Source organism: Eptatretus burgeri, chromosome 15 (assembly GCF_056783735.1).
Source record: "Eptatretus burgeri isolate ZD-2024b chromosome 15, Ebu_testis_v1, whole genome shotgun sequence".
NCBI lineage: Eukaryota > Metazoa > Chordata > Myxini > Myxiniformes > Myxinidae > Eptatretus > Eptatretus burgeri.
The window spans coordinates 3,435,621-3,459,813 of record NC_140975.1 but is presented as its reverse complement, the minus strand read 5'-3'; the positions used below and the strand labels follow the sequence as shown (position 1 = coordinate 3,459,813).

The 24,193-nt window shown below is 45.9% G+C and overlaps 2 protein-coding genes across 5 annotated transcripts in view; one reads left to right on the top strand and one right to left on the bottom strand.

Annotated features, from left to right (window-relative positions):
* LOC147011336 (fibronectin type III domain-containing protein 5b-like) overlaps positions 1 to 24,193 on the bottom strand; it is a 68,462-nt gene that overhangs the window by 27,013 nt on the left and 17,256 nt on the right. For 3 of the 4 annotated variants that reach the window (XM_085857465.1, XM_085857462.1, XM_085857466.1), the window contains exons 2-3: positions 19,410 to 19,525; positions 18,234 to 18,447 (exon numbers count right to left, since the gene is read on the bottom strand). In XM_085857465.1, coding sequence (XP_085713591.1) covers positions 18,234 to 18,447; positions 19,410 to 19,525 — 330 coding nt within the window. The remainder of the gene's footprint in view (positions 1 to 18,233; positions 18,448 to 19,409; positions 19,526 to 24,193) is intronic. The other variant, XM_085857463.1, reaches the window with a different exon arrangement.
* On the top strand, positions 2,789 to 11,977 carry LOC147011337 (uncharacterized). The gene is made up of 2 exons (XM_085857457.1): positions 2,789 to 10,340; positions 10,382 to 11,977. The coding sequence occupies exon 1, from the start codon at positions 2,946 to 2,948 to the stop codon at positions 4,968 to 4,970; it is 2,025 nt and encodes a 674-aa protein (XP_085713583.1). The 5' UTR covers positions 2,789 to 2,945; the 3' UTR covers positions 4,971 to 10,340; positions 10,382 to 11,977.

Below are 24,193 nucleotides of genomic sequence, written 5' to 3'. Positions count from 1 at the left end.
AGCCGGATTTTCGATTTATATCTTTGTTCATCCACAGCACCCCCTCGAAGTTTGGGGATTTCCGATTTCAAACCGCATCTTCGGTACTTTTCATTCAAATGGATACCGAGTAGTTATCAGTAGATGGAACTGGATGAGATTTGATATGCATAATCTTAAGGTGATTCCCTATCCGCTATATGACATCCATTTTGCTCTATATCTTATAGTTTCCATGCTCGGCGACCCATCGCCGCCTACCGGCTTGTTGGCTGCTCTAAGAGCACCCTTATTCTGGACATTTCCATCTGTCTGTCTGTCCGCAAAACTTTGGTCAAGCCGAGGGGCTAAACCACTCAACCGATTCCAATGAAATTTGGTAGGTAGGACCAATATTTCTGGGAATCGTTTGCTTTTGAATATGGGACCCCAGGCCCTAGCAACGGCATAGCAACAGCCCTTTAAAGTGGTCAAAAAATCGAAAAAAAAAATATATATATATATCGAAAAATCGAAGCTTAGAGTTCTGTGCACAATCTATCTTGCTCACTTCATGCCAATTTGCAGCCCAAAAGGCCCTGTCACACCTTGACGTTTTAGCCAGCGAATGGCAACGTATCAAAATGTATGTAAAATGCTGGCGTACGCTGAACTATTGATGCTTTAAAAAAAACTTTTGGGCGTATAATAACGTGTTGGACGTATGCATAACGTATCAGTTACGTACACAGAACGTTTTAATCACATATAGATAACTTATACCAACGAATGCTGAGCATGTTGTCGGCGTTCACAACCTATGCCCAACGATAGTCTAACTTATGCATAGCGCGGCAGCGTATCGCCGACGATCACGTGGCGTAGGCTATTCATAGGCTGCGGCTCGATGATTCAAACCATAATTGCATGAGACATCGAAGTGTGAAGCCGCTGTCACACCTTGACGTTTTAACCAGCGTATGCCGACGTATGAAAAATTTGCCGAACCAAGCTGGCACACGTCGAATATGGTATGGGTAAGTTTTGTATACGTTAAGAGCACGCTGGCATAAGTCATTGTACGTCGAGAAATTTTCAGCATGTTGAAAATTTCTCGACGTATGACACGCATTCCGCATACGCTGGCATAAGTTGTAGGCACGCTACGCGATCGTTGACACACGTCGACACACATTACTTGTACGTTACTCATGAGTCGAAACACGTCAATGTAATGGTTAGCGTCAGTGTTCCAGACTCCCTGGTTTTTTTTTTCTTCGGTATGACGGTTATGATTTAAGTCGTTGAGCGGCAGCCTTTTAATTATATTATATTATAACCGCACTAGAAATCAAAGTGTCAATATGACCGTCATACCGAAGAAAAAAAAAAACTTGAAAAAAAAATAAATAAAATAAAAACAGGGAATCTGGAACACTGATGCTAACCATTACCTCGACGTGTTTAGACTTATGAGTAACGTATAAGTAACGTGTGTCAACGATCACGTAACATGCCTACAACACGTTACTCATAGGTTAGAAATAAGTTTCGGGTATGCTAAACATTACCTCGACGTGTTTAGACTTATGAGTAACTTACAAGTAACGTGTGTCGACGTGTCTCAACGATCGCGTAACGTGCCTACAACTTATGGCCAGCGTTATGCGGAACGTGTGAGTCATACGCTGGCATACATCGGGAAATTTAAAGCATGGAAAATTTGTCTAACAGCTCAGCGAACTACGACGTTTGCCAGCGTACTACGACGTATGCCAGCGTTCAACGACATATGCCAGCGTACTACGACGTATGCCAGCGTGCTCTGAACGTATACAAACTTACCCATAACGTATTCGACGTGTGCCGGCGTTTTAGCCCAATTTTGCACACGTCAGGCATATGTTGGCTAAATCGTCAAGGTGTGACAGTGCCTTACCAAAAAATATTTGTAGGAGGAGAAAGGTTTTGGGCGAGTACATGTCGAACATTTCAAAAACGGTTAATTGTGAATATCTCGAAGAGAAAGAGTCTGATTTTGATGAAACTTGGGTGAAATGTGTACATTGTGGCTCGCATGTACACAAAAATGAATGGTTGCTATGCACACCTCCGTTGCTTAGGCCTAAGTCACATTTGCTCTACAGCGAGGATACAGCGGCTGTACGCCCTCTGAATTGACGGAAACGTGCGGCGGCTGCAGAGTTTCTGCGGTGGCCTCAGGGTGGCCCTACGCCGTTTGGCTATCTTTTACAGGCCGTAGGGGTCGCTGTGGAATTATAACGCGGAGTTATAACTTTTTTCATTTCTACGTTGGCCGTAGCAATTCGACATGCCGTAGTTGTGACGTAGTTGTGTTCCACGTCGACCGTACGTAAGGTGTACGGTGGGCTTGCGTTATTCGTGCGGCTGCCGTAGTAGTAGGGTCATTTACAGTAATTCCATGACCGTGGAGAGCATAGCTTCGTTTCTCAGTGGATTTGTCTTCTATGAGGGTTAAATAATAAATTAGCCCCCATGACCCTCGCAAAAATGGGGGTAACTCTGTGAGAGCCCCAAATCCAAGATGGCCACTGTCAGGCATGTTGGAAATTATCTTTCCAATGGTTTGGCCTACAATGCTACACAGTATATGTATTCTGGGACTTTTTGGGTCAATGAATTCATATTTGATGTTGGTTTGATAATTTGACCTACTTTTGACCTTCAAATCCAAGATGGCTGCTGGTTTTCAGCTGGGAAAGGTCAATTTTTCAATGTTGTCCTAGAGCGTTCATAATAGGCTCTAATGAAAGCTCTTTTCATGTTGAGTTGAGGTATGGACAGTAGAACAACAAGTAAATGCACAGAGGTCATCTTGATGGTCAAAAAGGTAAACATTTGTGGTTGATGAGGAACAAACCTTTGCTCTCCATGGTCTCGTAATTGCTGTAAATGACCCTATTACATGCATAAGAAGAATATTCCATTTTCCTCTCGTTGGTGACATGTCCACCTACAAGTTGATCGTGCAGCTCAAGATGGAGAATCAAGAACTGTTTAAGGACATCATCCCGATTCTTGGCGCCTTCCACCAGCAGATGTCCTACATCTATGTTATCTATAAAAGATTCAAGGGCTCTGGCATGGCAGACACTCTGGTTACAGCAGGTGTAGTAGTGGAGGGGTCTGTTGACCAAGCACTACGAGGGAAGCACGACAGGCGGGGTGTGCGCTGCATCCTGCTTTGGAGAGAGGCTCTTATCCATAAACGACTGAGAGAGATTCTTGAGTATGAGGAACTATCAGAGGACATCAAGCAGAATCTTGAAACTCTACGCAATGCACTCACCGAGACACAGGAGGCTCTACAGGAACCTCACAGTCATCTTGAGGATGATGATGACATGAAGGAGCTGATCAACAGAGTTTATGAGAAACCTGGCACAAACACGGGCAACTTCTGGGTCTCATTCATAGAGATGTCAGACCCTCTTGTCCAAAGTATTGATGCATGTCATGCAAGAAATGGCTCAGAGTACCTATCATCAACATACAACATGTTGCCTGGACTGATGGCATATGACAACCATGACTATGGAAGGTGGTTGCCAGATTATTGGGTGATGCTCTCTTCACTGTCAGATGAGCAAATGGCCTTCTTCAACGATCACTTCACCCAGTCCATGACAGGGCTACCCTACTCCTGCCAGCCACTGGACCTTTGGATAGAAACGACTATGAATCTGAACTCGAAGCTGAAGCAAGGATGGCTTCAGCTTTTGCAGAATGAGAAGCAACTGTTCTCAACGACAAGGAATGCAAACAATGTCGCGAGGGTGAAGGCTACTGTGAATCGGAACCTCAAGTGCCAGCGTTCCCATGGGAAACATGTTGAGTGTCAGCCAGCGAGGATGAAGAAGGATGAGCAGGCAGTTCACGACCTGCGGGCATGCATGAAGGATTTTGATGCTGAGCCCTTTGACATCTCCTCACCTACACTGAGGTCACTACAGTCTGGCCTGGTCGCATCACTGGAGTTAGTGTATGACCTCAAGACCGCACGACAAGATGGCCAAGCACAGGTTGAAACAATCCTGCAAGAGCGAGTGTTCACCCAGATGAAGCCTCTCACTGCAACCATCCACAGGAATAAGAGGAAGAATTTTGCTAGTGCACAGATCTGTGCACCATCTGGTGTGCCCATGAAGTTGGCCAAGATGGAAAAGTCAGGGCTGGCAGCCCTGGTAGAACTTGTGGAGGGATCAGGTATGATACAGCTTGAGTCAGCCCTTGAGGGGAGAGTGACTGAGGAGTGCCTCTCACTCTACAATGTAGATGGATCGATGCGCAAGACTGCTAAGAGCAAGTTGTTATTACTGTTCAACCTAGACCCAGTTGCTGAGAAACCACGGGACCACATCAGCCTCATGGACATGGGGCTGATCTGGTGGCTCGCCACCCCCACACCCAAGGACCGAGAGGCTAGGAAGCGGGATGGCTCAGAGTACTGCTGGAGTGACTACCTGGATAAGATCTGCGCTATCATCCTCTCACGCCATGCTGATGCACGCCTCATCATCCTCATCAATGACAAGTATGACCTTCCCTTTTGCATCAAGGATGATGAGCATGATCGACGGGCAGCAAAACATCTCCACATCCCAAATGTTTTCCCTAAGCCCGAAGACATGTTCCCAGGAGCCGCTGAGTTCAACAAACTCATGGTCAATTCAGGAAACAAGCTCAGACTGCAAAAGCTTGTGAAGGAACAGTTGAAAAAACAAGTTGGTCGGGTGCAGAGTAGCATCATATATTGTGAGGGTGAGATGTCAACTAACCTGAGCACTGGTGTGGCAAATGGAAACTATGTCTTCAAACATCCAGAGGCAGATACAATGCTGCTCTCGGCCTATGCCAAGCTGAGGACCGGAAACTACACTGGAGCAGTTGTACTCGACAGCGAGGACACCGACGTGTATGTCCAGGCGTCTTATGTCTCGCAAGAACTCCGAGGTGATTTGTTGATTTAACGCAAGAATGTGTTAATCAACTGCCGTGCCATGCTTTCAGAACAGGTTGCAGATATCATCATACCTCTCCATGTCATGACTGGCAGTGATCACACATCAGGGTTCTATGGGCATGGGAAAAAGCCAGTGTTGGAGAAGGTGATCTCTGATCCTGAGGCGACAGAGCTCCAAGGACGAGTGGGTGAGAGTCTGGAGTTAGAGGACGAAGTCAGAGCTGATATGAAGGCTTTTGTCCTCTCCAAAATTTATGCTGAGAGTGCAGATGTTACCTGTGGACAGGCCAGAGCTTCTAAGTGGCACAAACTGAAGAAGAAGAGTATGATCCGCTCCCACCTGATGATGACTCCTTGGATCTCCATGTCGAGAGGACGAACGACATCACATATTGCCAGCTCCATTACAACCTGTTAGAGCATCCGTCCCCCATTGACCATAGCTGGGAAATTCTGAATGGGAAGTGCCGACCAGTGCGCCACACCCTCCCCCCTTTACCCCAGCAGCTCATACCTTGTGACTGTTCAGATGAGAATAGTGATGAGAGTACTAGCAATGATGAGAGGAGTGAGGCCGGAGAATCCACAGATTCGGATGAAGACGAGCGGTCCATTAGTTACATTGGAAAGTTGTAAATTCAGGTTAAAGACATTGTACTTCCCTAAAATAGGGGGATATTGATGTACAAATGCATGCCAATGTATTAGAATATACACATATCATTGGTCCACCTCCAGTAATTCCATGACCATGGAGAGCAAAGGTTTGTTCCTTATCAACCACAAATGTTTACCTTTTTGGCCATCAAGATGACCTCTGTACATTTACTTGTAATTCTACTGTCCATACCTCAACTCAACATGAAAGGAGCTTTCATTAGAGCCTATTATGAACGCTCTAGGACAACATTGAAAAATTGACCTTTCCCAGCTGAAAATTAGCAGCCATCTTGGATTTGAAGGTCAAAAGTAGGTCAAATCATCAAACCAACATTAAATATGAATTCCTTGACCCAAAAAGTCCCAGAATACATATACTGTGTAGTATTGTTGGCCAAACCTTTGGAAAGATAATTTCCACCATGGCCGACAGCGGCCATCTTGGATTTGGCGCTCTTCCGGAGGTAGCCCACATTTTTACGAGGGGCATGGGGGCTAAAAATTTTTATGTAACCCTCATAGAAGACAAATCCACTGAGAAACGAACCTATACTCTCCACGGTCACGGAATTGCTGTAAATGACCCGACTATAGTCTCTTTTCAATGAAAAATGAATTTTGCCCTAAAAACCGAATACATTTAAAAAAACCGAACACAACGTGGCGTTCATGTTTGTTCACGTGTCTCCCCCACCTGTTCGAGCCGCATCTTCGCGCTTTGTTCGTTCAGTTCGTCGGTGGAAGTCCTCGTGAAAGCATCTCTCGTGTGTCGATCGCGACTTTACCTCGTGTTTTCACTTTGATTTGTGCTGGGTTTTTTTTTTTTTTTACTCATCTTGTGGTTTAATTAATAACAAAAAAGCAATCCGATCACGTGGTGTGACGGACTGTCGGGCAAGGATTTAATTTCACAGAAAAACCCAGTTGTAATTTGGAATATCCATGATTACGTCAGCCCGATGCGTTTGATGAAAGTGATTGTGGTTCTGGGGGCATCATGTTTGATGAGCTGCCCTGGGGGCAGCGCTCTCGCAGAGTGCGCGAGCGATCGGAACCCAGGCTGGAGCTCGATCCTGTGTGAACTTTTGGATTGGTGATTGTACCAGTTTACATACAATACACAACCACCTAAGATCATTTACTCATCTTATTTTATCTTAAACATGGGGAATTTCAGTTGAAAGTGTCTTGAAAGTTGGTTTTCTTGGGGTCCAGGAACAGATTAATTCACTCCATTATTTCTTATTGGGAAAATAGTTTGGGAATCGAACTTTTTGCAATCCGAACAGCCTCCTGGAAGGAATTCAATTCGGATTCTGGGGGCACCACGTACTGGTATATTCCGAACTGTTATATTTTTATTTCAATAAAAAAGAACTGGTATATATATACCCACACGTTACCGTCCATCTGGCCGCACGTTCGCCTTGCGGGCACCTTGAAGCTACCTTGCGTCTGCCTTGAAAATTCTATGGCCACCGCAGGGACGCCCTAAGGTCACCGTGCGACATCAAATCAAAGACCGTACGGCACCCCCACGTTTTCGGTCTCCACAATTTCTAAATACACCGTGTGGCTCCCCAAAAAATAAAAACATATGTGACTGCTACATTGTGTGACCATGGAAATACTGCGGCCGCCGTTTTATTGCTGGTGGCTGTAGATTTTGGAGACCCCACGGCCGCCGTGGCAAATGTGACTTAGGCCTTAGCAACAGCTAAAATACTTTATCGTACATCGTACACTTATTGTGGACTGTACAAAAAAAATCAATACCTCCGAAACTGGACCTCCGAGGGACCTGTTTTTTTGTGCCCAAGGAGAATGTCTTACAGCATCATATAAAAAATAAAATATTTAGCGAATAGATGAAAGGAATTACCAGGGCTGCCATTTGTTAGAGTCTCTTTGGAAACATGCCTGAAATTCCACAATGCGGGTTTCTGGGTGCAAACCAAGAGGGCTGTGATAATCATATTTATTGTGCTAAATTGAATGATAGCATGTACATGAATATCGGCTAGTCGCGTCGGCCAGCTTTCCATCTAGAGCGAGCAGCCATGTCGCCTACCGGCTTGTTCTGTCTGTTTGTCTGTCTGTCAGCCGCCTATGGGTCACAATTTTAAACCGATCTTCACAAAACTTCACCACCTGGTAGAGTTCGTCAAAAGGAAACAAACTGAGTATTTTTGGGGTTAAAAAGGTCAACACCGGTCAAAGGTCAACAACTTAGGTGGAACTTCTAAAATCTTCAATTTTCATCCGATTGACTTGAAATTTGAAGAGGATTTCCATTTCCGGTCACTGAATTCAACCAGCCAATTCTTTTTCGGGTAAAATTAATTTTTTGGGGTTTTGCAAGTATCGTGTTGTGCACAAGGTCTTTCTTGTTTGTTTTTCTGTCTTTGCTTGTTTATGTGCATGATATCTCAAAAAGTTGTGGACGGATTTGGATGAAACTTGGTGGACATGTTGGGTGTGTGAAAAGGAATTGATTCGATATTAGTGGAGATCCGAATCCGGATCTGATAAATTTTTTTTGTGATTCTCACCGTTGAGAAATAGGGCCAAAAAACAATATATAGCACGATATTTCAAAAAATGTGGTGGGTTCAATATGTTCTACTGGATCGTGGCGGACGTATGCGCTCTTCCGAGTGCCCTTCTCGTTCATAACGTTTTTCACTCACTCTTAACCCAGGCAGACACCAAGAGCATGTTTGAGAAGAAAGGTAGAAACGATATGGTTAAGAGAGATTGATTAAAGGAGGAACTTTGAGGAATTCTTTTCAAAGCACTCCTTAATCATGGTGGTCACACTTGGCTCTGAAGTTTTCCCCTACTTTTAGTCCTGTGATGTGTACAATGCAGAATGTTTTCCCTCTTTTTTGTGCTTCCTTTCAATGAGACCACAGTGAACTACCTGCCGAGGTATTTATCGGGTTAATTACTCTCATAAAAGCTCTGTAGATGAATCGATTGGTGATCGATTTCTCCAGGAAACGTAAAGCCTGTGAGTGTTTTACAAAAAGCATTAAGACTTTGTTTGAAGGTGCCAAGTTGGTGCATTATTTATATGTGATCGTTTGCTGTTTAAAGAGAACCATTGTAATTTTCCCGAGTTCGATGCTCGGCCTTTTAATCTCTCACAATCTACTTTCAACCTTTCTCTATAATTCTTTAAAATAAAATAAAATTCCCCTCAATAAATTCTGCCCCCCTTGCCCTTCTACCACTCCGGCAACCCTTGATACACGACATTGGTTTTGTCCCTTCCAAAGGTAATGAGAGAGAGTTAGAGACTTGAGATGTAAGCTTAAACTAGAGGAGGATGACAAAGGATGTATTGTTGGAAGAACATGTGTGGTAAGGAAGGGCTGGGGAGTGATGGAATATTATATGGAAAGCGTTGTGGGGGTTTGAGGTGCATACTGACGGAGAAGTGGAAGAGAGCCATGAAGCCACAAACTCACGTTAGGTGGCTACAATGATGTTGTCTCAACTTCATGGAGAGATAGTTTGATGAGTCTGCAGGCTTAAAGGACTAATATGTCTAAAAGTAGAGAGATGAAATGCAGGAGTGCCAGGCTGCCGTGGGGAGCCACATTCATTGGCATTGTGAATGCCGAATATACCGATACTGCTTGAGAGCTGCCAATGGAAGACTTTGTTCTCTGAATTATACAGTGTCCTGCAAAAGTATTCGAATCCTTCATTAAAATCTGCTTGAGTCAGCCATGAATCTGAAACTGGGTAAGAGAATCACATTTCAGGATAATGATCTGAAACACAAAGCCAAAGCCACACTGGAATGTCTGAATAAGAATAAAATAAATGTTCTTGAGTGGCCCAGTCAAAGTCCTGACTTGAACCCAATTGAACATTGATCGTGAGACTTGAAGATTCCAGTCCATCGACGATCCCCATCGAACTTGGCAGAACGAGAGCAATTTTCACGTGAAGAATGAACAGAGTCCACCATCTCACTGAGGCAAGCGGGTAGAAACCTACCCTAAACTACTCGTAGCAGTGTGTAAAGTTGGTAGAGAACTACCCTAAACTACTCATAGCAGTGCGTAAAGCTGGTAGAGACCTACTCTAAACTACTCGTAGCAGTGTGTAAAGATGGTAGAGACCGACTCTAAACTACTCGTCGCAGTGTGTAAAGATGGTAGAGACTTACCCTAAACTACTCGTAGCAGTGTGTAAAGATGGTAGAGACCTACTCTAAACTATTCGTAGCAGTGTGTAAAGATGGTAGAGACCGACTCTAAACTACTCGGCGCAGTGTGTAAAGATGGTAGAGACTTACCCTAAACTACTCGTAGCAGTGTGTAAAGCTGGTAGAGACCTACTCTAAACTACTCGTCGCAGTGTGTAAAGATGGTAGAGACCGACTCTAAACTACTCGTCGCAGTGTGTAAAGATGGTAGAGACTTACCCTAAACTACTTGTAGCAGTGTGTAAGGATGGTAGAGACCTACCCTAAACTATTCGTAGCAGTGTGTAAAGATGGTAGAGACCGACTCTAAACTACTCGTCGCAGTGTGTAAAGATGGTAGAGACTTACCCTAAACTACTCGTAGCAGTGTGTAAAGCTGGTAGAGACCTACTCTAAACTACTCGTCGCAGTGTGTAAAGATGGTAGAGACCGACTCTAAACTACTCGTCACAGTGTGTAAAGATGGTAGAGACCTACCCTAAACTACTCGTAGCAGTGTGTAAGGATGGTAGAGACCTACCCTAAACTATTCGTAGCAGTGTGAAGGTGGTACCCAAAAATACTCGAAGCAGTCATTGCTGCAAAATGTCTTTCTACCAAGTACCAACCTCAGGGGTTGAATACTTTTACAAGTGAATTTTGATTTGTTCATGTGTGTTTTTTTTACAGGTATTTATGACATGTAACCTCCTTCACTTATAACAATGTTGAGTTTGTTCTCTTCAGTAATGAATAAAAAAGTTCATTTGGAAAACTTTTCTCTCCATAATTTGTAAGTTATCTAAATGTGACATTATGTTCTGCGAAGCCGGCACTCCTCCTTGACCATGGCATAAAACATATAATGGTCCCGAGACAGTTATTTCATTCATCTCCGTTTCAGATAGCCCTTCCCTTATGTCTGGTGGGTTGATGGGACAAAGTGTGTTGTGAGGGCTTTTAGGCATATTGGTTCACGAGTCAGTAAGTGACCACTATTTGGTTCACGAGTCAGTAAGTGACCACTATATTCGTTATGGGTGTGTGTCTGTCTGTGTCTGTCTGTGTCTGTCTGTGTCTGTCTGTCTGTCTGTCCCGAGCATAGCTCCGTGCGTTTTGATCCGATCTTGATAAAATTAGGGTGCGAGGTTTGTATCATGATCTAGTTGTGTTTTCCGGAGAATGGGCGTGCTGCGCCCATTATGGGCAGAGCCACGCCCAAAAAACGTGTTTTTAGGGGGTAGCCGGTTTCAAGTTACATCTTCTCCGAGGGGGTTTGTCGAATCTGGCAGGGGTTTCGGTATTTGGTTAGCCCAATGGCACCTGCATAGCCCCAAAACAGAAATCTGAAACTGGGTAAGATGTTGATGTTGTGAGCTCGTTTTTTTTCATTTTCGTCCCAAGGTCAAGGTCACAAGGTCACGAACTTAGAAAATGTCAAAAAAAATTAATAAATTGGGCATCGAGCTCCTAGGGTTTTCAACTGTTTCGAATGAAAGTTGGTATGCAAGTAAGTGCTCTTCGAGTACGACAACTTTTATCATTTACGTTTTTCCCGATTCCCGCCAGTTTGCCCGTGGCGTCCCCTCGAAGGTCAAAAAATAAAAAAGTTTATATTGCTCGTGAACCATCGCCGTCTCCAGACTTATCTCTATTTATATCCTTTATCTATTTCATTTACTTTGCTGCACACGTGACCCCTCCAACATGCAAGCATGCACGCGTCGTAACAGGCAGTTCATTTTCATTCGTGCGCCATTTCCTCTTCCAAACCCTGTGCCATTCCCAGACCGACCATCACCTTAGACCTTCGCCATACTCTAACCACAATGCTACAACTCTCATACGACCACCACAACACCTTCTTCAAAATCTCTACGTCATCGGACCGCAATCCAAACTTGCCTCCACTCACCAATGACGCCACAATCTCGCCGACAATTGCCTCAATCAGGAACTCGCCGCACGACAACTGCTACAGTACACCACCACTGCCATCACTCAACCAGAGTCTTCATTAACAACCACCACCACCTTTTGGGACCGGCGGGAATGAGGAGATGCGCTCATGGACGGGGCACACAATCGGGTACCTCGCTTCATGTTATCTCGGAGCTCCTTTGCATGGCGAGGTGCACAGGAACTTGGGGCCATTCTTCTACCCTTCTTCTTCTTGGGGGGCGAGGGGGCATTCTTCTTGGGGCATTGGGGGCGAGGTGCCGATTCTTCACCTTGGCGGGGCCAAGGCTGGGGTGAGTGTCTGCACACCAATGGTGGCACGGGGATACGTCCACAGGCCACCTGTTCTGCCTCCTGGGATGCGCCCTCGCAGGAGCGTTGTAAATGTACCAGCTCCATACACTCGCTCTCTTCATCTGGCCCTCTGTCTAGTCCCGCCTTCGTCTCGTCTAGCTCATTTAGAACATCACTTCCTGCGGTTGTTGGTTGTTGGGAGGAGCGAGAGGGGGAAGCGGGGCCGAGCTCATCGAGAGTCAGGCGTTGGACGAAGTGTAGTTTTACACTCATTAATAATTACACTAACAGATTTCTCCACAATCATATTCAGTCTATTCTTCTCATTAGTCCTTTGTTTCATTTCTGTCACCCCCTGCCCCCTTTGACCCACATCTTTAGACTTTCCTCTTTGCACCTCACTGCATTTCACCTCCTCAACTCAAGCACCACAGACACCTTCATTTTCCTCCCTCCTACCCCCTCATCAGTGACTGGGTTGCGTTGGTCCATCGACTGCGCTGGGTAACAGAGAGGTCGCCAACACCTCATACTTTCTCTCTCTCTGATTTCCTCAGGTGTGTGTCTGATGGCGCCTGTCATGTTAGCATAATTAAGAATGTACAAATTTAGTATTGGTTTATCTCTGCCCTGTGTCTTCTCTTTTGAAAATAACTATTTTCTTTTGCTGCACCTCACAAATCCTTGCTTTCCCCTGCTGTGCATATTGCTCATCATAAAACCTTTTTATAATTGTTCACGAGCCTTTCCTAACCCTCGCTTTATAAATAAATTGCTCTCATTGTGAACGTACCCAGTTCATCCTGTCTTTTTCTCCACTGGTCCAGCAAAGTCCGCACGTTAGTGTTAGCCAAGAAGTTGTACCCCACGTGATTTTCTCTTGTTAGCCGGTGCATACTTGGCAGCTCCGCTCGGCTGCACCTGATACTGTAAGTTAATACAAGTACGCATTGAGGGCACGAAACTCGCTTGGTGTGGTCAGTCCACCGGAAATGGTAACGTGAAGTCGAGACACCCTGCCAGGATTGGCAGTACCAATCGGCGTTCATGGTTGCTTCGCAACCCGCCAGTGCACAGAGTTAGTTGTCTGTGCCCGGTGGCCTCAGGACCGGGCGTTTGGGAGGGACCCCGAGTGCTTCCCCTTATGGCGAGCCTCTAATCCCGGATCCGCAACATTAAACATATTATGGAGCAAGGATATGTGTGTATGTATCATCTACTCCTCCGTGAGGATTTTACCGAGGAAGCTTAAACTTTAAGGGATTAAACACACTGAAGTTGTGCATGTGCAAGTTTTGTTTGATTACTAGATTATAATTACTAGATCATATATACCGTCTTAGCGTATGGCTATGAGATTGATTCCGGGCCTAGCTCGACTCAACTATGAGGAGTGGTTGAAGGAGACAGGGCTTTATACACGAGAAAGGAGGCGGTTACGAGGAGATACTATTGAGATATTTAAGATAATGAAAGGTAGAGATAAAATAAGTGAAGATGAATTATTCAAAAGAGTCGACAGTGATAGGACCAGGGGACCATAGCTTGAGAATAAAGAAGAGGAGAGTTAAGACTCTAACAAAGCAAGGGACTTTTACTCAGAGAGTAGTGAATGCATGGAACGGTCTCTCTGGAAACGTAGTAGCAGCAGAAACAGTAGATAAGTTTAAATTAGAATTAGATAGGTACCTGGAAGTTATGGAGATAGAGGGGTATAGCGATGTTGATAAGACTTTAAGGTAGTTTGAGCATTGATGGGTGATGGTGTACGGAGTGCTGTTGGTGGGGGTTTTGTTAAGGGGGGTTGTGTGGTTGATGTTGTGTGTTTTTAACCAAGCCCATGCTCCTCCCCTCCCCCCCCCCCCCCCGAGGGGAAAAAAAAAGAAATACAAACAAACAAACAAAAAAAATTAATTAATTAATTGAAAACCTTTTTTGTATTTTCTTCCTTGGATCTTGTGCAGATGGGTTGGTGTGTGGTGTGGGTTGGTGTGGTGTGGGTTTGTGTGGTACGGGTTGGTGTGGTACGGGTTGGTGTAGTGCGGGTTGGTGTGGTATGGGTTGGTGTGGTATGGTGTGGGTTGGTGTGGTGTGGTATGGTGTGGGTTGGTATGGTGTGGGTTGGTGTGGTACGGGGTGGTGTGGTACGGGTTGGTGTGGTACGGGTTGGTGTGGTACGGGTTGATGTGATGCGGGGTGGTGTGGTGTGGGTTGGTGTGGTGCGGGTTGGTGTGGTGTGGGTTGGTGTAGTATGAGGTGGTGTGGGTTGGTGTGGTGTGGGTTGGTGTGGTATGGGTTGGTGTGGTGTTCGTTCGATTTCCTTGTAAATTCCATCAAGGTTTGAAAAACAAAAAAATTTCCCATCTTCGCATTTTCTTCCTTTTGAGGGGAGGGTGGGTGCTAATGCAATTATCCGAGCAATATAACTACAACGTAAACGGTACGCATGTTTTCGCTTCATATACGTAACATGGGTTAATTTTCTTTTCGAGAGCGACTGAGCCAGTGGTCTGTTGCCTATACACCGCCCAAATAAAGGTATTGGTCAGAAGAACATGTTGCACGCTTGAAACAAGTTTGCCCATATGGTGGGTACTCTACTATGGTATTACGAATCATAAAGGGAATAGCATAACCGCCCCAGCCACTCCCGTAGGGAGTGGGTGCTTCTAAATATTCCAAAGCATGATTGTGGCCTTGAGACAGGTTACATCAGTGTTTCTCAACCTTTTTGTCCCACGCCCCAGCATGATTGGAGACACTATGGTATCTACTACATCTGTATTCAAAAGGTTTATTAAAACTTCATTGCAAATTTTATTCAATTGCTCCTCACTTCAATGGGAGCCCTGCCCTTGACGCTGGCTGCAGATTTGTTTGATTCCAGGAACCAATTTTGTCAGTTTCAGCCTTAAATCACCACGTTTCATGATTTCCAGTCGATTTCTCTTCGCTTGCAGCAAATCGGTAACAACACTAAATCCACATTCGACTAAATAAGATGATGGAAAATTTATCAATGCTTCCCTTGCCAAAATAGTCGACTTTGGGTATTTCTTTTCGCTCTCCTCAGACAGCCACATCATGGATTCCTGTGATCTTGAAAAGAGTTTCGAGTCCTCATTCCCCACCAAAATATTGCCGCGCCCCACCTTGAGAAACACTGGGTTAGAGTAAGTGTCCACCCAGCAGAGGTTATGGCTGATAAGGCCAATAACTTAAAAAAGACTGAAGTTGCATTGATTGGTATACCTAGTTGATGTAGACAGACAGGTAAGCAATTACACATTGCTCCACCACCATCCTACCTGATTTAAACCTTATAATAGTATATGGAACAAGCAATAACTCCCTTGGTGTTATCGCTATCATAATACCTGGAGAGCTCGTGTTGGACCCGCAGAAGGATCACGAGAACATTGAAAGGCGATGCACCCCACAGCACGACATGAGCTCTCCCGGGTGTGCTTGGAATACAGAACTAAGAGCAGTGGTACTGCATGTGCATCCGTAATGAGTGCTGGTTCATCGACAGGAACATCACTAATCCATGTTGGTGTCGTAACTGCGAGGCTTTAACGTGCCATGCTTATGGTTCCTTGCAGCACCGTTTCCCACAGCACCATGCCTCGCAGCACCATGCTGCACAGCACCGTTCCTCGCAGCACCGTGCCACGCAGCACCGTTCCGCGCAGCACCATTCCTCACAACACCATGTCCCGCAACACCCACAGCACCGTTCCTCGCAACACCGTGCCTCGCAACATCGTTCCCCGCAGCACCGTTCCTCGCAGCACCGTACCTTGCAACACCGTTCCCCACAGCATCGTTCCCCGCAGCACCATTCCCCACAGCACCGTTCCTCGCAGCACCCTACCTCGCAACACTGTTCCCCACAGCACCGTTCCTCGCAACACCGTTCCCTGCAGCACCATGCCTCGCAACACCGTTCCTCACAGCACCGTTCCCCACAGCACCGTTCTCAAAGCACCGTGCTACGCAGCACCGTTGCCCACAACACCATTCCTCGCAACACCGTTCCTCGTAACACCGTTGCCCGCAACACCGTCCCTCGCAACACCGTCCCTCGCAACACCGTCCCTCGCAACACCGTTCCTCGCAACACCGTGCCTCACAACACCGTGCCTGGCAAACACCGTACCTCGCAACACCATTCCTCAAAACACCGTACCTCGCAACACCGTCCCTCGCAACACCATGCCTCGCAACACCGTTCCTCGCAACACCGTGCCTGGCAAACACCGTGCCTCGCAACACCGTTCCTCAAAACACCGTACCTCAAAACACCGTCCCTCGCAACACCATGCCTCGCAACACCGTGCCTGGCAAACACCGTACCTCGCAACACCGTTCCTCAAAACACCGTACCTCGCAACACCGTCCCTCGCAACACCATGCCTCGCAACACCGTGCCTGGCAAACACCGTGCCTGGCAACACCGTGCCTGGCAACACCGTGCCTGGCAACACCGTGCCTGGCAACACCGTGCCTGGCAACACCGTGCCTCGCAACACCGTGCCTCGCAACACCGTGCCTCGCAACACCGTGCCTCGCAACACCGTGCCTCGCAACACCGTGCCTCGCAACACCGTGCCTCGCAACACCATTCCCCGCAGCACCGTGCCTCACAACACCATTCCCCACAGCACTGTTCCCCACAGCACCATGCCGCATAGCACCATTCCCCACAGCACCGTTCCTCGCAACACCGTGCCTCGCAATACCGTTCCCCGCAGCACCGTTCCTCGCAACACCATTCCTCGCAGCACCCACAGCACCGTGCCCCGCGGCACCCACAGAACCGTTCCCCGCGCCACCCACAGCACCGTGCCCCGCGGCACCCACAGCACCGTGCCCCGCGGCACCCACAGCACCGTTCCTCACAGCACACCACGATTAATCGATTCTCTGCACGACCCACAAGTCTTGCACCAAGGTGACTTGTTTCTGTTTATTGCCTTGCATTTTATGTTGCTGGGCAGGATGGCCGTATTTATTGGTGAGTTGTGGCTGAGTTGTCAGTGTCCGGGTTGTAGCCGAATCACCGTTGGAAGGTTATTAAAATCCAATTAGAAACTGCCATGTCGATTTTCATTCGGGCCGTTGATGACATCATTACTCATCAACTCAATCTTTCTTCGAGAACCATTTCTTGATAACGGGGTCACATTGATTCTGGATAAGTTTACAATGATTTGATCCACACACAAAGTTATATGGCCACATATTAAATTACAATGCTCTTTACATCCTAATAAATCAGTAACACAGTACGTGGAATGAATGCTCTAAGCAGGCTGTCTTATTCGCTGGCATTCATTTGTAAACAGCGCACACGAGTTTTATATGTTTGGTTATGCAAAGTCAGCTCATTCCTTGTACTTCTTGAGAAGTTTCCTGCCAGGGCTGACGGGATGGGTTCGCACAGAGGTAGCACACTCGCCTTTGAGTTGCTTCGTCTGGGTTCGATTCTCGACCCGAGTACAAGCACAACCGATCACCCAGGTGCTTTGCAGGAAAGGCATCGCATCAGTTGCTGTGCCCTCCTTCAGAGGAATCTTAAGCCCGATGTCCCGTGTCCGAACTTTCATGGGTTGACATTAGGAATCCCACTGGCGCCTCTTGAAAACAATAGGACATTATTTTCCGGTATTTTGCCAAAATACTCCGCCCTGTCATACCTGCTTCTGTGGAAGGCAATGGCAAACGACCTAGTGTATTACCTGGATGGGAGACGAGTTTGGCAGCAGCAATATCCTGCAAAAAGCACGACCACGAACAGGAATGCAATCTCACAAAATTCTTAATAAGATTACTCTTTTGGCTCTGGACAGGTGCGCTGCAGTCTTATTTATTACAAACGTCAGGGTGGGATTCCAGCCAAAACACTTCGTCCATTAATGAAATATTCATTCTCTGATTGATTGTTAGAATGGGCTGGATGTTTAGTTCCCGAATCATTTGCATGACTCAGGATGATCTCCTTTTGACGGAGTGCTTGCGGTGCTTTCTGGCTTTTTTTTGTTCATGGGGAATGCAGGGTCACGTGCCACACGGTTGAACGTGTACGCGTGGATCGGGTTCCAAGGGTTCCGAGTCGGTGACGCGCGGTGATGTATACAAGAGAGTTCTTACCGAAATCCGTGCTATTGCCATGGACACGTAGTTGTGACCCCTGATGGGTGGTGAAATGAAGTACGGGACTTGGATCGCTTGCGAGACCTCCAAGGCCCAGAGCCTGGACCCGCAGCAAGTACTCGTTACCCGGTTCGAGGTCCCACAGGGTACATGTTCGAGCTGTCGTATTCACCTCCTTGATGAATCTCTGACTCTGACCAGCTTTCCACTGCTGGGACGAGACATTGTATGAAATATTGTTGGAAGTTTATTTCACCGCAAACAGAAAAGCCCGTCAAAATGATGGGCTACCCTTCTGTATTTTCACACTAATTGGCCTTGAAAACTCGGGCTAAAACCGAAATTATGCACAAAAACCTTAATTTATAAAACAAATTTCTTATACCTTTATATCTGTTAATGGTACATACATACATACATACATATTTACATATATACATACATATATACATACATACATATTTACATATATACATACATATATAAATACATACATACATATATATATATATATATATATATATATATATATTATACAGACATACATACATACATACATACATACATACATACATACATATATATATATATATATATATACATACATATATACATACATACATATATAAATACATACATATATATACATATATAAATACATACATACATATATATATTATACATACATACATACATGCATACATATGTCCAAAAACGAACCAGCTTTTAAATATATATTCGTCAACTACTCCGTGGGTTAAGCAACACATGCACAAAGGAGTAAGGTAATTATTTTATTCTGTCTTCCTGTCTGGCAATTAAACAAAATTGAAAATCATTCCAATCAGGAAACTGCTTTTAGGGACGTCATAAAGGACACAAACAACAGGCACGAATAACTTCTTTAACGTGTTAAAGTGGCGGCAAAGAGAGTGCGTCAACGACGGTAAACTTCCGGAAAAAAGGGTTGCTGTTTTTTTCCTACAACTTCCCAAACCTTTGTTTTAATTAAATTTTAATTACATACTTGAACATTGTAGAACACAAAATCGTCTTTTTGTCACTTCCAAATACCTCTGGTTGTGCAGGACTTGGACAAAATATTACACAATAACTATAATGATATTGTAACAGCTGTCTTATTATTTTCGTATTACTCGCAGGTGAGCTCACCTGCTGAGAGATGGCGTAACCAATGATGGTTTCTCCTTCGGGTACGTCCCATGAAACGATGACAAAGTTGGTTTGCTTTTGTACAATCGTGATGTTCACAGGTGGTTGAGGTCTACCTGGGTACAGTTTCGAAAAATATCATACGAAAGAGAAAAAGGTTTGATCATGATTAATTAACATCTTTATGAACATTTCTGAACAGTCATAACATTAATAACATTTTCTAAACATGAACTCAAGTTTGTGGAGGAGCTTGTACTTGTATGCACATTACACGTACGTACACGTACATAGAGAGAGGAGAGAAACACCAACAGCAGAGATGAAAGCCAAGATAGAGGGAGACTTGGACAAACAATGGGTGTGGGGAGAAATGGGGGTAGGGCAGGAGAGGGAGCATGGGGTATACAAGATGGATACAGAAGGAAATTCTCAGAAGGTAAAACTGGAAAGTTGGAAGGAGGAATTTCGGGGGGGGGGGGGGTTAATGAGAGGAGAAAAGATCATGGTTTTGGATGGGGGATAATCTGAAATGGTGGTGAACAGCTGACTTGAAGAGCTGGAGGGAAGAATTTAATTGAAGAGGATGTGTAAATTGGTTTTAATGACTGAACTTCCTCAAGAGGATTTTTTTTTAATACATGGTCAAGGCTCATGGAAAAGCTGGAACACAGAACAGACCAGGACACAACATAACCAAGGGAACAGCAGAAGAAAAGGGAAATGCCAACAGCAGGGCGGAGGGAGAAGGTAGACGGAGACGGACAAACGAGGGATGCAGTTAACGATGAGGGTTAGGGGAGAACACAAGCGGTGGACAAGATGGATACCGAAGAAAACTTTTGGGAGGGTGGGAGGGTGGGGGGGGGTGGTTTAACGGGTATAGAAAAGATTATGGCTTTGGAAGGGGGATGTCCTGAGAATGGTGGTGAACAGCTGTTTTGAAGACAGGGAGGGAAGAATGAGATTGTTGAAGAGAGTGTGGAAGGTGGTTTTACAGGTGGGGAAAAGAGGAATAAATGAGTGTAGGTGAGCAGTGGTTCTGGAATTAGGCAGTTTCATGAGAAGGGGATTGCCGGTGGACCGCTTACGTCCTGCAGATCCAAGCGCAGCCAAATAATTATGAGTTCAGATTGAGAAAATTTTGAATTGTGAATTTGGATATTTTTCAGCACCCATATAATATTTAGCACCAGCAAATACAACCCATAACCTTGCTGGCGGGAATATTAAGGAGGGAGGAGGGGGGATGAGAAAGAGGGAGAGGAGGGAGGGGAAGGATAGAGGTGGGAGAGAGGAGGGAAGGAAGGGAGGGAGGAGTGAGAGAGAGAGAGAGCGGGGAGTGGAGGGGGAGAGGAGAGGGGTGAGGGATTCCGGAAGATGTGACGTCCAGTTTAACGTCCATCCGAGAGATGGCACAAACATTAATGAATCACCTGCCTGTAAAACACCGGGATGACAGTTTATAGCTCGCTGGGAGAAAGAACGAGCGTCCGTACCTCTTGGCTATCCTGCCGGGATGTGACGAAGCATTGCTTTATCAAAACTGAATTGATCCGTGCAGCAGTTACAACTGTGAACAAAAAATGCAATTCGCACATTCTTTGACAGCCCTTCCTCTCCTCATCCTCTGGAGAGTTGCATGGTGGTGGAGGGGGTTTGGCAGGAGGATAGTGTGAGGGGGGAGGGGAGGGGAAGGGAGGCAGCATGAGGGGAGGGGAGGCAGCGGGAGAGGGGGGAAGGCAGGGGGGAAGCAGCGTGGGGGAGAAGGCACTATGAGGGGGGAAGGCAGGGGAGGAGGAAAACAGGGGGAGAAGGCACTATGAGGGGGGGAAGGCAGGGTGGGAGAGAGAGGGAGAGGGGTGGGAGAGAGGGAGAGGGATGAGAGAGAGGGATAGGCGGGGGAGAGAGAGAGAGGGGTAGGCGGGGGAGAGAGAGGGGGGGTCGGCGTGGGATAGAGAGAGAGATAGGCGTGGGAGAGAGAGAGGGATAAGGTGGGGAAGAGAGAGAGGGATAGGCGTGGGAGAGAGAGAGGATAGGCATGGGAGAGAGATAGGCGTGGGATAGAGATAGGCGTGGGATAGAGATAGGCGTGGGAGAGAGAGAGGGATAAGGTGGGGAAGAGAGAGAGAGGGATAGGCGTGGGAGAGAGAGAGAGGGGGGTATAGGCGTGGGAGAGAGAGAGGGATACACGAGGCGTGGGAGAGAGAGGGATAAGGTGGGGAAGAGAGAGAGAGAGAGAGAGAGAGAGAGAGAGAGAGAGAGAGAGAGAGAGAGAGAGAGAGAGAGAGAGAGAGAGAGAGAGAGAGAGAGAGAGAGATCGGTGTTGGGAGAGAGAGAGGGATAAGGTGGGGAAGAGAGAGAGAGGGATAGGCGTGGGAGAGAGAGGGGTATAGGCGTGGGAGAGAGAGAGAGAAGGATAAAGTGGGGAAGAGAGAGAGGGTAGGCGCGAGAGAGAGAGAGAGTGAGAGAGAGAGAGAGAGAGAGAGAGAGAGAGAGAGAGAGAGAGAGAGAGAGAGAGAGAGATAGAGATAGAGATAGAGATAGAGATAGAGATAGAGATAGAGATAGAGATAGAGATAGAGATAGACGTGGGAGAGAAAAGGATGAGATAACTCCATTTAGGGCCACACATTGGCTGTGACAGGAGACAAAATCTGCGAGCCACGAGTGGAAATGTCCTTGGACATCATAGGTAGAGAGTTTGGTGAGCAGGGCAGGTGCCAGACCATATCAGGTGTCAGATTGCCAGATTTCCTGTCTTTCATTGAGTACCTCCATCCATTGTTTGGAGAGTAGAAGCAGCAGAACCAGGGGGAGAGTGACCTGGTCTAAATCCAAATTGATGATCGGAAATCAAGCCATTGGAGAAGAGGAAGGATTTAATATCTGAAGTGATGATGGATTCCATAACCTTGCTGATGATTGGGAGAAGGTTGATTGGTCTGCAGTTGCAGGGATCTGTTTTTGCACCTTTTTTTTATCCAGAGCAGTAATGTTTGCTGATTTCCAAGCAGATGGCAGATGACCTCAAGCAAATAAGAGGGTGAATAAAAAAAAGAGAGAGGGTGAGTAGGAGCAGAAGAGCAGGTTTTTAGGACATGCGTGTTGATGCCTTCTGGACTGGTTGCAGAATCTGAGTCGAGGTTTGACAGCAAGCTCTCCACCTTGTCAGGAGAAAAGACCACAGAGTCCAGGAACAGCTAAATGTGAGTGAGTAAGGGGGGTGGGGGGGTGGTAAAGGAAGTGATTGGTTTGGGTTAAAATATTTAGAAGTAAACACGGAGTTTAGGCATTCAACCTTTTCACGTGCAGTGTCAGCTGTGTTGCCATTTGAGGAAAGGGAGGGTTGGAGGAGTAGAGGGACATACATCAGAAACAGACTTAACTAGAAGGGTACTCGGTGGAGTACACACCTCCGCCATGCAATGCCTGATCCACGAGAACATATCGGATCGGACCCAATACATTTTTGCAATATCATGCAATATATTGTTTTTGGCCCGATTTCTCAATGGTGAAGAATCACTTTAAAAATTCATGATCCTGCTATCCAGATCCGGATTCGGATCTTCACCAAAATCGAATCAGTTCGTCCTTACCAAACACCCAACGTGTCCAGCAAGTTTCGTCCGAATCCGTCCCCAACTTTTTGAGATATCGTGCTCCATATCATTTTTGGCCCTTTCTCTCAATGGTGAACTATCCTATATATTATTTCTGTTAACGTCTGCGCGTAATTTGACGTTTCTCCTCCCAAACTGCGGGACAGATCGTCGCCACTTTCGGCATGCGGGTGCTCTGTAGTCCAATGTACAGCATGGGCTATGTGAGATCGCGCCAGACGGACAGGTTTGGGAATTTTTGGCGATTTTCTAATTTTTACATTATTGGCGTTTGCACGGCGACGTGTGACGTCACCGCTGAGAGGCGTAATGGCGTCATGACATCATCGGTCATTCGCTGACGTCATAACGTCTGTCGTCGACAGACCATCACCGCTGAGAGGCGTAATGCCACTCCGAGAAAACAGCGTCTGCAATGTAAAACCCTCTTCTGCACATGCTGACTTCCTCAGAAGGTGAATTTGGCACAAAAAATGTAACAAGAAACATTGTATTTAAAGAAACTCGATAAATCACTTTGTGAACACTGGAGAGATTGACGTCCGAATGAACCCTCACTTTCGAAACTTCGCGCGGAGCGCGGGTTTGGCTAGTCACTTTTAAAATATTGTAGTCTAATCCGGATCCATATCTTCACCAAAATCGAATCGGTTTGTCCTCACACACCCAACCTGTCCACAAAATTTTATTCGGATCCATCCACAACTTTTTGAGATATCCTGCACACAAACAAACAAACAGACAGACAAGCCGGGAGGCGACGTGGGAGGTCGCTACATAATTGCATACTAGTCATACAGTTTTTGACGGATCGGGCTGAAATTTTTTGACAGAGGTTGATTATAGTGCGCATAAAAGCCTCGAAGCCGATTTTTGATTTTCGAAAAAAATATATATAAAAATATTTTTCGGATTTTTTTTCAAAACTTTCAAAGTCCCGTTGCTCTGCAACGGCGGCGTCCATAGCAACGGTGCTCAAAAGCATACAACTAGATCCTGGTATGAACCTACCAGTCAAGTTTCATCAAAATCGGTTGACTCCTCTGGCCTCCAGAGCTGTCCATTACATACAAACAAACAGACGGATAACCTGAGAATAACGGTAGTCAAGCGGTAGCGAATAGAATAACAAAATCGACGAACCAACATCCTCACTAT